Here is a 15377-nt window from a genome sequence, read left to right as displayed (position 1 = left end):
ACACAAAAGACTTCTACCAAATCATAAGGAAAACTTTTCTGCCTCTTTTTTCGGAGTGTGACAAGCTCAAGGTTTCAATCAACTTTCATTGTATGGAAAAGAGCAGTGTGAACATTCTTCAAAACATCTCCTTTTGTGTTCCATGGAAGAAAATCAGCCGAACACGTTAAGAATAACAAGGATGAGGAAATACTTTCAAAGACGACAAAAATTGTAGAATATTTTGAAAAATGTTCAAATATATTTTGGCGAGAACTCACGGTGACAGGAACTCTGAGTGGTGAGTTAATGGGTAGGAAGAGTGTGGATTGATAACCTCCAGTCTGCAGCTCCACAGTTTTACACTTCGGAGCAAGATGAGTGAACGGATCACTGGGCAAACGCGCACAATATCTGCACAACACACAAAAGCATTTAAACACGACATTATGTGCAAAAATAAATATAGCAATCTTTGAAATCTCTGAAAAGAGTACTGACCTGTTGACGTGACCAATGGCTGTGTTAATCGTGACACGGGGGCCGCCGTCCTCTGAGCGCAGGACGTAAGGTGGTAGAACGTTGTCATCGTCGGTCACCGGCTCCAGTTCAAACTCGCTGCGTTCTGCTGACTTTGAGCACTTATTTCGGAGGATCTAAAAGACGTACAACTCTTAGAATGACACATTTTAACGCACACGCAGGAAATCTCATTAAACCTGCTCACCTTCTCTATGGCCTTGTAGGTCTTGAGGTCTTCTTCAAATGTTTTAGTCCGTTCGCTGTCAGCCAGCATTATGTAATTGGAGACTGGAGCCCGAGCGCGACCTTTGGATTGCACGTATGACCGGTACTCTGTCGGCAGGTCAAACCGAACGACCAAATTGCACTTTGGAATATCAACGCCTTCTTCCACAATGCTGGTTGCAATGAGCAAGTTGGTTTCATGGGCTCTGAACTTCCTCAGGACCTGGACAATAATATCAATTAGTAAAACCATTTATGATTAGCACAGGCTAAAAAAGTGGCACAAGAGACATCCTAGGAATACTGAATTCTCCTACCTCCTCTTGCTTTCTGAACTCCACCTCCATTTGTTTGTTGCGAGGCTGGTTCTTGCCGATGCTGTGACCTGTGATGAAGTTGCTACTGATGTAGGCCAGCTCTGGGTCCTGCTTCCCTGCCTCCTTGATAAGCCTGATACGCACAAATAACACAGGGTCCATTAAAGTACCTTTGGATAATTTAATAAGCAATCTGTTAAATATAACTAAATGTATATAGATTCGGCCGTTCAAGCTTTTAATTTTTTTTCAAATAATGCTTTTTTTCCCCCTTTCTGATCAAAGAATCTTGAAAAAATGTATCATGGTAGTATCAAAAATATTACACAGCACAACTGCTTTAATAATCAATGTTTCTTAACCATTTACCATTAAACACTCTTAATTGCAATCTACAGTGAATTACAAAATAAACATCCATTTTTCATACTGTACATTATAATATTGTGACATCTAAATTCATTTGAGCATTGAAAATGACTGATTGTTGTTTTAGTGCATTTAATATTTGTATTGAATTTTTAAGACAAACCTATTTAAAACAACCGCTGTATAACGCCGTTCCACAAAGATGATTCCACAGAGGATGTTGGTGAAAGGCGACGGAAAATTAGCTTCGGGCTTCTCCTTTGCCTCCGCCTCTTCATCCTCATCTTCGTCCTCAGAATCGCTCCAAGACACATAATTGTCCTGATTGCGATTATTGTACCACTCCACGCTCTCAAACTGCTGCCGTTCGAAAGGCTTGTACTCGTGGAGAATCTCCAGAAGTTTGATGACCTTGGGAGTGACAAACTTCAAATCTAGGGAAGCTGGAGAGAAATGCTCCTCACATAAGGCGTGGATTTTTCTCAGAATGGTGTCTGTGAACAACAGGAACTTGCGGTTCAGCTCTTCCTGTTCATGTTTGATATATTTCTGCAGCTCCCGGACCATGATTCCTGCAGCTTTATCGGCACACCATGGGCCCAGCACAGTTAACACGGCACGACAGTCATTCAGCACCTAGGGATAAACAATCACACAATCAAACCACAGTGATCTGAAATCACTGCAGGAGGTTCCTTTGAAGAGTACCCATGCGTATAATACTAGATCCTAAGGGAGAACCTGTTTGGAGATGAATGTGGGATCTCGATCTTCTCGATGAGCAGGTAAGTTGCAGTCATTAAGAAAATGAAGGGCTTCATCCAGCTCACTCAAAAGCCTCTCAGAGAGCCCACTCTTATCCTGATATAGCCCACAGTCCAAAACAACCTCACGAGGCTGGGACGCATACCTGGAAGTAAACACACATACAAAAAAAAAATCTATAATACATGATACTTAAAGGACAGATAAACATTTTTTCAGTCCTACTGTGTTAATTAGATACAGACAGTTTTACAAGGAAACAATTCTGTTCTCCAAGTTGCAATAAAAGCAGAAATACACCAGAGCTGAAATCAGAAACATACCGATCAAGCACAACAAGATCAGTGGCAGTTTCTGCACTGCTCTGCAGAATCTTCTCCAGGTTCTGAATCTTCTCCTCCAGATCACAAGGGTCACATTTGCCATTTAAAATGGAAGCAGTCAGACCCAAAATGCGAGGACAACCTGGACAACCCTCGCAAATCTGTAAACAAGACCGACTCTGTTTATTAAAGCATTATAACTAGGTATTCTCATCACCAACTACCTACAGTATGACAGCCATATTGAATTACAGTTGGACAAAGCACTCAAAACTGACAGCAGTGATCAATCATGAAAACAACCATGTAATCTGATTCATGTTTCCACCAAATATGTTTTGATATCATGAGAAAAAAACATTAATCTCAATGCATTATTGCATTGTTTCAACACAGCTCTAATTATAACTAATGTGTTATTAAACGTATCTTTCATAGTGATGGCCTCCATTTCATAAACTGGCTGGTTTTATGACTAAAATATAATATTCTCCTAAGAAAAGAGAAGTCAAAGCATCTGCATTCAGCCAGTCTTCAAAGTTAAAGGGACAAATTGACCAAAAAATTCTGTCATCATTTACTCATCTGCATGTTATTACGAACCTGTATGACTTTCTTTTTTCTGCACAAAATAAGATATTCTGAATAATGTTGGGAACCAACACTGAAGCCAATTGACTTTCATTGCATGGATACAAGTCTCAAAAATATCTTCTTTTATGTTCCACGGTCAAAAGTCATTCATTCAGATTTGGAGCGAGGGTTGAGTATATGACGACAGAATTTTTTTTTCTTGTGGGTGGACTATCTGTCTTACTCTGAACTTAGGATGTGCCACTAAGTGTTAGCCTTCAAAAATAAAAACATCCAGTTTTAATGGGTTTCAGATGAGCAACAATATCTCATCTGTGACTATGTTCAATCTCCAAGACTAAATACATGCCCATTAATACTATACTAATGGATCGACATCTTTTTAGCATCTCTGTGCAGTGACAGTTAGATGAGACCTCTCTTTACACTGATAGATGTGATTTCATAGCACCCGTTCAATGCTGTGAAAGACTGCAATTTCACCTTCATTATTTCCCGATAAGGATGGTCTGTGATTGCAAGGTGGCATTCGTCAAAAACCAGCAGGTTGATTTTTGATAGTGGCAAGACTCCATTTTTTAACACGTGCAGGAAGATGTGGCACGTCATGACCAGCACCTGAAAGAACAGACATTATGAAAAAAAAGAGAGATGAGGACGGGAGAACATGACACCTCATCAAATCGTTCAACAATTATATGAATAAATTCATAGGCTTATTAAATGGAACATCTATAATCACACCTGATTCTCTATCATCTCTCTGTTCCACATCTCCTCGGGCCATGATGTCATGTAGTCGCCCACATGGAGATCAGAGTGGGTTCTTACAGTAGAAGCTTGCTGAACCACAGATGATGCTGCAGTCAGGAAATATGAACAAAATATGTTTATGAAAAAAACATACAGAAAGAGTTTGATGATGTTTTAATGTTTTTATGTGACTCGACCATTCCTCACCTGCATTCACCAGGAAAACTGTTCTCTTTCCGTTCTCTCCACGGATTTGGTGGGAGAGTTCTTTGATTAGGAGTACTGCGATAAAGGTCTTCCCTGAGCCAGTATTTAAGCAGACTATAGTATTGTGTTCAAGAGCTGCTTCAAGAAGTTCAACCTGAAGGGAGAGTACAATTAGGTGAAACTATTCAAAATCAGCAAGAAGTTTTAAAAGTCTGGGGTCAGAAAGATTTTCAGCAAAGCTGCATTCATTTGATCAAAAGTGACAATAAAGACATTTTTTAATATAACCTTTCAATTAAATGCTGTTCTTTGAAACTTTTTTATTCATCAAAGATTCTTGAAATAAAATATAGAATGGATTCCACAAATATATTACGCACAACTGCTTTCAGCATTGATAATAAAAAATGCTTCTTGTGATTTCACTGCCAAATCGGCCTATAAGAATGATTTATGAAAGATCATGTGACAATGAAAAAGGAAATAATGGCTACTGAGAAAAATCAGCAGCACCAGGACAGGAATAAATTACATTTGGAATATATTAAAACTGTAATGAAATCAAAATCATATTTCACAGTCTTACTGATTTCATTGTATTTATGACCAAATAAATGTAGCCTTGTAAGCAGAAAAAAAATATTATACATTATTTAAAAAAAAAAAATAACATATAAATGATATGAATCGTAATACAAATGAATTGTGATTACTTTGATGCATGATTTTCATTTCATTTTCAATGAAACCTAAATGATGTTTAGATGTTTAGAAAAATGTCCAAGCTGCTCTTTTCCATACAATGAAATTAACAAAGTGAAGCACCTTCAAAAACATTGTAAAAACAGTCCATATAACCTGTGCACAATATTTCGAGCCTTCTAAAACAATAGCTTTGTGTGAGGAACATCAAAACATCTTCACACATCAGGTTACGTTGATCTTCAATGGATAACGGCTGAAAATTTCCATCTCTTCCTCACAAACAGCTATAGTATGTCTCCAGTATATTTGAAATATAGGCCATGAGCTGTACAGAGTATTTGTATGCTACTTTAATGGAGTTAAAATTACTCAGACTAGCTTAAATATCAGAGTCTAACCATTTCACAGGACTTGCCTGATATTTCCTCGGTGTGTATATGTTGTCATGTATAGCTTCCTGCTGCCACGGGAGACCGAAGAAGGGCCCCATGGGTGAGGAGGCAGGGGTCACCAGCTGTAGGCCAGCCATGCTTAGAGACTGTTTAAGCAGGGGACCTCCAGTCATCCAGTGTTTATCTCATTGCAGCATGGCCTTCTAATGCTCACTGCAAGAGACAGACCACATAACATCAGATCAGTAGGATGTCAGGAACAACAGCGCTAAAATCAACTATGTCACGTTGCTGTTACGTCTGGTGATATTTTGAGCGACATGTTATTTAGTTCTTGTTAGAGGCCATCTGGATCAGGTGGGTTACTGATTATAGATGAGAGTGTTTACTCACAGCGTGTACATTTCCCACCTAGCTGTGTGACCGGGCCGCACTTATTCTGGGCATCATTATCAGAGCTCTTAAAATCAGCTCATTCTTTTCCCCCTCGAGTCACTCTGCTGGGAAAAACAGACATACATTTACAATCTGCACAACTGTAAAGCAAAAATATTTAGAAGATTTTCCTGTATTTATCAAATTATGGAATTAAGCAGCTTATTACAATGATACAACAAAACATTTGTTGTAAGAAAATTTTACTTTTGGCATGAGGTTGGGTAAACATTTTATTCTGGTCGAAAACCATCCAACAAACGAACTGTTTGACATGTAAAATGACCAACAGTTTTGTTTTTACAAGTTATGTAAGGCTAATTTGACATTCAGATTTTGATTAAACAAACTTTGCCATATCTAATGATAACTTCTTCCTCAAAGCACTATTCATACTAATCATAATTTATATATGTGGAAGCAAAGTTCACCTAAAACTTAATTTAATCATTTAACAACGTAATAAAAAAAAAATACTACTTTTCAAGTGTGGGATCAGTAAGATTTTAAGAAAATGCAAAACCTTAGAGCTTTAAAAAATTCTTAAATGAAAAAAAATAAAGCAGCATAACTGGATTTTTCAGAAATCATTCTAATACGGTTATTTGGTCCTGAAGAAATATTTTTCAACTGCTTAAAATTTTAGAGGAAAGACATTTATTTTGAGAATACTTTAGTGCGCAGAAATTTTAAGTAACAGCACTTATTTAAAATACAAATCTTTGTAACATTATAAATGTCATCCTAAGTGAAAGTACTATTATTTTATTTTTATTACAAAAATTAAATAAAATAAAAACACTTACTGGTCCAAAATGTTTGAACAGTAGTGTATCTTCTAATAAACAGACAATGTTAACTCAATCTCATTAAACTCATTAATTTCTTACTTGCACTATAGAGTTTTTTAAGCATACATGTATATTTTCCATTGCTCTGACCAAATAACAGTCAACTAAACATACTGATCCTAAAGAGAGCAGAGAGAAAAGATCACAGTACCTTAATGCTGGAGATGGGGGGGAGGGGGCCGGAGACTATATTCTTTTAATAATCTGAAAATGGAGAGAGAGGAAACATAGCTTGAGATAATGGACATATCTCTGGCAAGGAGTGTACAGCTGAATTTGGATGACAACTGGCTTGTCAACACATTTTTGCCACTCAGGATCGAGTCCACACTCTCCTCCTGACCACCGCTGTTCGACACAGCTGCAACAAATCACCACAAGTCGTTTCAGCTCAAGTAACACAAGGCTTCATTTTCAGTGAGCGAAACACATTTGCTCTTGGTTAAAAATCTGCTCTTAGACTCCATGTTCGGGTTCATGAATGTCTAATGCAACCACATAGGTTATTTACTTTCAGATTTTAAAAACGCTGACATACATCTGTTTCGGTGAACGAAACATTCGATGTTAAATGCTTGACTGCAAAACAGCTGGCCAGGTCACAGCTGCCCGATTCGACTACGCTCAGGAGATTTCCAGTGTTGAAAATCAAGGCACAAGACAACTTGTTACTGGCACTTTATCTTAATTAGTGAGATCAATACCATCACAAAAAACGTTCCTACAGTAATTAAATCATCATAGAGCCATACAAAATAAAATCAATGAGATCTCATTCAAATAGTGTAGGACCTTCCAGAAACTGTCTTTTTAAGCTTCAACAACTAACTGTTCAATTAAATGAAAATCAACAATAAAAATTATCCACAAAAATATTAATAACTTGTGCACAAAATTGGAATATCGCATAAAATACTTGTGAATAAAGCATCGTTTTAATCCAGTGAGATAAAGAGAGAACAAAACCGTCACCACCTGATTAACTTGCAGTAAATATCAAGAAAATTCCAAATTTGCTGCAGTATAGTAGAAGGCACTGTATTTAACATTTTTTGTATAGACTGTTTCAACGACATCAACATAAACAAACATTACTACACGTGCGCGCTTTTGTGGACCTAACTTAACTTCAGGTAGACTCCCAAATAGAATCAATAACAACAGCCAAGTCTGTCTAGAGTAGATATTTTTTTGATAACAAACTAAATATGTTTGCTGCGTGGATCAGGCGGACTTAATGAAAATGCAAATTCATTGTTTGCCAGCAGGAGATGTTTTAAAGCATAGACATAAAGTGCAAGAAATAGAGGTTTCCCCAGTAACAGCTGTAAACAAAGCAGAGCTACGCTCACACGCGTGTCTTTATCAGGCATATAACATGCAAGTCCTCCTTCAGAAATACAGCGATATTAAAACACCCGTGCCTCGTTTTGATATTTAAACATAAATGTAAGGAATTCTTATTATTAAACGTGCAGTGCGTAACGTTACGTTACTCATGTTTATTTAACGAAGCCTTTTTGAAAATCGATCAGTTTTAAAATTGTGGCGAGTCTATAAAAATAAATAAATGTATGGGAAACACATCCCGCAGCACAACCACCTGAGCTCAACTTCAGTCTACTCATCACCTTGACTTTAACTGTGTTTGTAGATTGCACCGCAGCCAGACCGATATACACAACACAGACCGGAAGTTAACTTAGGTCCAGGCGTGTGCGCCCGATGAAACCGCCTATACAATAAAATTAGGAGCTTCAGAGCACACAGACAAAACAATGTCATCTTATTTTCGTAGCCTGCTGTTTAGGAACGCAGTTCTGGGTAGTGCTTCACGATTATGACAAATGTATGTATGGCTGCCTATGGAACTGGTTCTCTTGTATTTATTGATGATTGTGTCTGCTGACAAAAGCAGCAATATGAATTCGTGTTTCGGACAATATTATCTGCTCATATTCAGCCAAATGCTTCAGAACTAATTGGACGGCCCTTCACAGTGCAGATGGACAATGGAACGAAGCTTACTGCGAAAGCAACCAAAGAGTCCAAGTCCATTGTGGTGGTGCATCGAGCCAAAAATTAGAATTGTGTCGATGTCCCAATATTTATGGACCTGACTGTATATATATATATACACATACATACATACATACATACATACATACACACACACACCATTATAGACAATGGTTAATTTTGGTAAAGCCAGCAATTCTAAATTCAACTTAAGATCATTGACTATTTTCAATGTAGATTTACTGCTAAGAAGACTAGTAAAATTAATAGCTGTTATTTCAACTTAGCAGAACTACATCCACTTGGTCAAAATGGCATAGACATCTGTTAACCTCTAGCTACACTGTAGGCAAAACACCAGGCCAGACTGGCTGCATACCACTGACCCAGTCGAGTTTCAGAAAAAAAGGACTAGGTATGACCTGTACTGCCATGGGAATGACTCTGAATATAGCAGCAGCTATGATCCTGTGAGTACTGACTGTTTACTAGTAACATTCAGTCCAAGATAAAACAGCTAAAATCTCTCAAAATACATAGTGATTACTACAGCAGAAACATGCAGACAAGAAAGGTGAAAGTGCATGATGGAACAAAAACAGAGGCAAAATGAGCTGAACTTAAATATATCCAATCAGAGAAAAATCTATATATGAACCATCAATTTAGGAGACTTCATTACCAATAGGAATATATTCACTGACAAACATGACAAAAACCAGTTTAAATGTAATTCCACATGCAGGAGTACCAACATAAATGTGCCCAACACCTGATTTCCAACACCTCCTCCAAACCTGTCACATGAAAGGACCCCTCGGGCCAACTTATTCAGCAGAGCACCTGATTTGACCCTGGAAATAAAGGGCAGGTCTCTGTAACCCTTGTCTCACATGCACTCATAAATTCTCATCAATTATTCATTCTGCTTACTTTACTGTCACTTTATTTTGAAGAATGCCACTGGTTGATTCAGCGGGATATTGCATTTGCAGTGCATGTGTTTGCAAGTGTGAAATATTCTAATGAGATGCTGCAGTGAGCAATTTATGAACTTGGGGAACGGGTACACAACTTTGCCATTCATATGTCAGCAGCATAAACCTGATGGTAAGATTCAACTTCAGAATAAACCGGTCATGGAATAAGCACATATCAAATGGCATCAAACTTTATTTCGAGTTTGAAGACATATAACATAGTATGTTCTATTCTAATGGTTCGATCCACATTAAAAATAAATAAAAAAAGATTAAAAAGTTTCAAAAATGCTCATACTGCTATGCGGAAGACAATTTATGACACTTTTTTTTATATAAAATTTTTCCAGTCTAAAACAAATTGCAGCTTTTAATGACAAAGCATTTTTAAATCAATATTAATAACTGGTTTAAAAAGTGTGTATGTATGAAAGCAGCATGCATGTAGATATGTATGTGTGTGTGTTAAATATATATGTAGCTCAATTGGTAGAGCACTGCTTTATCAAGCGCAAGGTTGGGGGTTTGATTCCCCGGGGAACACATGATAGGTAGAAATTGATAGCCTGAATGCACTGTTAGTTGCTTTGGATAAGTAATCAACCTCACAACAAATATTAGTCAGTTTACATGTTAAAATAAACCATATTGTAAAGGTTTATCCTGCACATTATACTCAATCTGTTTCAGGACCATGATTTACATCAAAGTACTACAGTACCACCTAACTGTACCAGGATACACCCACAGTACTAAAAGAAAATGGCATTATAGTTTTGGGACATATAATCTGGAGTTCCTTGTCAACATTTAGTTCTACAATACATTTTGAAGTATCAGGGTCATAAAACAACCACGGTACTTTTTGTTAAGCGATATCATAATCACCAGTGTTGAGTACTCGAGACTCGGACTCGGTCTTGGACTCGGTCTCGAGACCGTATTTTAATGGTCTCGGTCTTGTCATGGACTCGTGTGCATTTTGACTCGGTATTGACTCGGACTCGAACATATTAGGAATCGGACTTATGCCCGAGTCCACTCGAGTCCCAATCAAAATATTTCATGATTATTACTGTATGTTAATGTTTATTTAAATTGATGTATGTTTGAGACATCCAATGACTGGTGATTTTCTTTTGACGTGAGACGTTAGGCCAGCGACACACTGGATGTGTGGCGCAAGTGCCTCAGCTGCGTGGCGTGTCTGTTTTTAATTCGGCTCCCATGTTAACAGGTTAGATCTTGCAGACTGCCTGCGTGAGACGCGCGGAAAACCCGTGCATGCTAGAAATAGAACCGACGCCTATTTTTCACGCGACACGCGTGCATGTTAGAAGCGTTTCCAGGCAAAAAAGTAAAATATGTTTATATGTCATTTTGTACACAAATACATATTAATTCATGACATTGTGATATTTGAAAGTCTATTCTATAGGTTGGCATAAATTCAGATATAAATGTAATTTAAAAAATAAATTAATAATGAACGATTTTCAAATATTGCACCTGTCAAACATACTCTATTGTGCTGTCAATACTGTTGACGGTGTCCTATCAGTAGGTTTGTAAAAAAATAAAAATAAAGTTGATATTGTTGTCATGAAGACAAGAGTCTGGTTTTTCGGCGGCCTCCCTCTATGTCTCCTACAGCCGCAGCAGCGCGCCAAGCGCCGCGTGCAGGCACGCTTCTGGTGTGTAAAGACACAGAAAACGCGAAGCAACCACCACGCTTCTGGCACGCAGCAGAGATGCCACGCAGCCAGTGTGTCACCGGCCTTAAGTTACCCTCCTGCCATCCGCCTGTAGTGATCCCGCTTTCCAGGAAGCCACATTGCTACATTATTTCTCTCAACTGTGTTATTTTTACAAAGTAGGACAAAATGGTCAAAGAAAAAAAAAACAAATATCGTTTAATAAACTTATATAATGAATACAGACACAGACAGACTGTCTCAACACTATTCATCTCCCCCCAAAAACATGTCTGACAGAATGCATTGAATTTATATGGCATTTCATCCAGCTTTCTTCCCCTGGCACATACACACTTTTGCATGAAATTTTCCTGGACAGTCAGTCGGCTCTTGTGTGTATGCCCTCCGTAACTAAAAAAAAACTTCGTCTAGTGTGTATTTTACCCTGCATTAAAATGCACCATCCAGGGAAATTAGCATTAGATTATCCGTTGCTGTTACAGAAAGTAATAAAATGGTAACTGTTGTCGGTCCCCGCTTCCTCTGCACCAGTAGAGAGAGTTTTTAGTCGGGGTGGATTGATCATGAGACCACATCGTGCTTGGTTGGGTAGCAGGATGGTCTCCTCACTTATTTTTTTGAAAGGTAATTATGCCCATCTGTAATCTTCACAACATCTAAAGTGCACATAATCCAAGACATTGTAAGGATATTAGCAGTCATTAGTTAAGCTTCAAGGTTAAAAGTTATGTAAAAGCTGTTACAGTTGAACATTTACAGGTATAGTGCTACAGTAATGTTACTTGTACTAGAAAGGTTATATGGATGTGTATAGTGGTACAACGATGTTATGTGAAAATGAGCACTTAATATTGACAAGTTACAATTCATAATACTAATAAAATTACCTTTACACCACAAACTATGTGGCCCTTTTACCCTTTATTGTTTCCACCAAACATTTTACATACTCTTGAAGATTTCTTTAGGTCTTGTCAAAGACCCAATCTCTCTGGTCTCGGTCTTGACTCGGACTCGACCCTTTCTGAACTCGGTCTTGACTCGGACTCGACCCTTTCTGGACTCGGTCTTGACTCGGACTCGACCCTCTCTGGACTCGATCTGGACTCGGACTCGAATGAGCTGGTCTCGACTACAACACTGATAATCACATTAATTTACCATAGTAATAAAGACACCTGTAGTTTTACTAAATGTCCAAATAGCATGGAATTAATTACCATGGTATGTCAGAAAAAAAATATAATCATAGATAATTGAAATGATAATTAATAAAGGATCTTAATGCAACACCACATTCACTATATTCTAAAATTTGAAAAAGCATAAAACCCTTTTAGTAATCCTTTGTGACACACAAGAAAAAAGAAATCACCCACATTTCAGACGCCAACCAGATGAGATGAGAACTTGATGAGATGTGAACAGATGAGAGCAACATATTTACTGTACTACACCAGAGACAATTTGACTACACCCATCATAACAATCACAGATGCATACAAAAAATTGTTATTCATTCATATCAGTTAGGCCTCATTGCGACCTTGGCCTTGAAAACCAGTAACACACCCGAGCCCCCCAAAAATCATCCATCTGTCGCTTTGCCAATCACAAACGTGTATCTTGCACTATGCTACTATTTGAGTACATAAATAACACATCACCCTGTCTAACACTGCCCTAATATTCAATACTAATCAGTCCATGTGAATCAGTCTCTCAGGGGCTAACAGACGCGTGTAGCTAAAAAGGCACCGTCATGCAATCAGAAATCACATTATGCATTGATTTAACTTACCTCACTTAAAACATCTTATAATAAACCCCACGTTGCATTTACACCGCCAGGGATTAAATGCACGAACCGTTTTCAACAAATGTACGCCTGACAGCTCGGTTTTTGGGGTGATAGTGGTTAGCATGCGAGCTCGCGTTAGCTTCGGTTGTTTTTTATTGATTATTTCAAAATCACGAGAGAAAAAACACAAGCGATCAGGGCGCAAGGAATTTGTAGATCGAAGTGTGTGCTCACCGATGGTGAATTGTTTTACTGGTCGTGTTGTGTTGAAGAGTGTCTCGTTAAACGGTGCGTTGCCCCTCTCTCCCCATTCCTTCCTGCTGCTGCTGTTGTTGTCAGGCCACTGCACGCGCGTGAAGCCTGCGACGACGAGGAACGCCAAAACGTGAGACCAGCTACTATGACACCACATCTAGTCCATAGCATTGATATTACTTTAAAATAAAAGTCTCCAGCGTTCGTTGACAGAAAGGGCACTTTTGGCCCCGTAAACCTTTGAGAAAAAGAAGCGTATTTCCTACACTCGTATGGAGGACCAAACCTGCAGAAATTCAAAAGAAAGAAAGAAAGAAAGAAAGAAAAAGAAATGTACGAACGAATAGACAGACAAATAAATAAATGTAATAATAAAAAAGTATTGTGATTAATATATAATTTAATAAAACAAAAATATATTGTATTTTATATTACATTTAATTGTACATTTGTTTTTGTTTTTATAAATTTCCCTTCATTTATCATGTTCTGCATTTAGTTTTTCATATGTATTTTATTTACTTTTACATTTAGTCATTTAGCAGATGCTTTTATCCAAAGAGACTTACAAATGAGGACAATGGAAGCAATCAAAATCACAAAAAAGCAATGATATGCAAGTGCTATAACAAGTCTCAGTTAGCCTAACACAGTACATGTAGCAAGGTTTTATTTTTTATTATAGAATAAATCATAAGAAAACAGACAGAACAGAAAAGGAATAGAGCAAGCATGTGTTAGAGGCCTTTTTTGATTTTGTTGATTGTAAAATAAATAAAAAGAGAGGAAACAGACAGAATACAAATATATATACAAATATATATATATATATATATATATATATATATATATATATATATATATATATATATATATAATTTTTTTTTTTTTTTTTAAAGAAAACAAGCAGTTAGTAAATGAATAGTGCAAGTCTAAATAGGGCATTTTTTTAAAGAATAGAATTAGAATAGAGAGTGCTAGAATTAGAGGGTCAAATAAAGATGGAAGAGATCGTGTTTTTAGCTGATTCTTGAAGATGGATTCAGATGCTTGGATTGAGTTGAGCAGGAGTTTTAAACTTTCATTTTTCCACTTATTTTTATATTTATTTACACTCACACTGTATTTAATTGTCTGCTGACATTGTCTTTTTTTTTCTATTTGATATACGATCATAAGAAAAAGTCTGTAATTAGTGTCATTCTTTCATCACAATTCCACAACATGTTTTTTTGTATTGTTTTTTAAACTAATCAAATAATATTTAATTTTCTTTGATTTCTTCTTTGGTTCACATAACACCTCAAGCATGTATTTTTAAATCACACCGTTTGTCTTCACTTTTAATAAAAGTGAATAGTTTTTAAACATCTACTTTTATGTTTTTAATATTTACTTTAATGTCTGGATCTAATACAAGGCAATAAAACAGTAACATATTTACACAGATGGCATTTAATAGCAAAAAATAAATTATAATAACATGATAACTTAGTTGAAATCTTTCTTTCTTTTTTTAAATTAAACCCTGTGTCATAAGTGCTCAAGCTAGTACAAAGTAAACAATAATGAAAAAAAAAAAAAAAAAAATTCTGCAACTAAGAATAAAAAGTACTGATATAAGAATTATAGAAAATTAAATTATGATATGTGATGATCATGAATACATTTACAAAGAGTATTTCTGAAGAAGGATATTTCCTTAAAATAAAATTGGTGTGAATAAACAAATCTTCATGCAGTTGATAAATAGATGACAAAGTTACAATTAATCATGCAAGACTACGGCTAGAAAAGGGCCTGAATATATTTATACAAATATGTATTTCCACTGTATGATCTGGTCTGCAGTCCAAGTACGATTAAAATAATACCAGTAGTTAAATGAAGGCCTAAAATGCCTAGCCCTGTTTACTAGAACACAAGTGAGTCATGGTTTCTTACCACCATCTACTGGTCATTATAGGAACTTCAGTCGTTTCAAGCAAAAGGCGGTGTCAGAAAAACAAACGTTATTTAAATCTCGATCACAAGTTCCTGCTTTGTTGTAATGAGAAGTGCAGTGAAGTAGGAAAATAATTTTAGAGCATATTAAAATGTGACATAAAACACCACATTTTAAAGCAATCATAATAAACATAGTACAAACATTCGTCTAACAAAAAAG

General features: G+C 36.7%; 1 protein-coding gene across 4 annotated transcripts in view; it reads right to left on the bottom strand.

Annotated features, from left to right (window-relative positions):
* The window catches only part of dicer1 (dicer 1, ribonuclease type III), a 30372-nt gene extending 17008 nt beyond the window's left edge, over positions 1–13364 (bottom strand). The window contains exons 1-14 of one of the 4 annotated variants that reach the window (XM_052580495.1): positions 13190–13364; positions 6589–6641; positions 5545–5648; positions 5175–5364; positions 4055–4208; positions 3839–3954; positions 3578–3712; positions 2501–2661; positions 2154–2322; positions 1576–2048; positions 1044–1176; positions 707–949; positions 481–635; positions 261–393 (exon numbers count right to left, since the gene is read on the bottom strand). In XM_052580495.1, coding sequence (XP_052436455.1) covers positions 261–393; positions 481–635; positions 707–949; positions 1044–1176; positions 1576–2048; positions 2154–2322; positions 2501–2661; positions 3578–3712; positions 3839–3954; positions 4055–4208; positions 5175–5324 — 2022 coding nt within the window. In that variant the 5' untranslated portion in view covers positions 5325–5364; positions 5545–5648; positions 6589–6641; positions 13190–13364. Of the gene's footprint in view, positions 1–260; positions 394–480; positions 636–706; positions 950–1043; positions 1177–1575; positions 2049–2153; positions 2323–2500; positions 2662–3577; positions 3713–3838; positions 3955–4054; positions 4209–5174; positions 5365–5544; positions 5652–6588; positions 6642–12955; positions 13059–13189 lie in introns of those variants that run through there. The other 3 variants (XM_052580492.1, XM_052580493.1, XM_052580494.1) reach the window with 3 other exon arrangements.
* Between the last annotated feature and the right edge of the window lie 2013 nt (positions 13365–15377).

This window comes from Carassius gibelio, chromosome B17, assembly GCF_023724105.1.
Source record: "Carassius gibelio isolate Cgi1373 ecotype wild population from Czech Republic chromosome B17, carGib1.2-hapl.c, whole genome shotgun sequence".
Taxonomy (NCBI): domain Eukaryota; kingdom Metazoa; phylum Chordata; class Actinopteri; order Cypriniformes; family Cyprinidae; genus Carassius; species Carassius gibelio.
The sequence above is the reverse complement of the archived record's forward strand: the minus strand, read 5'-3'. Positions and strand labels throughout refer to the sequence as shown.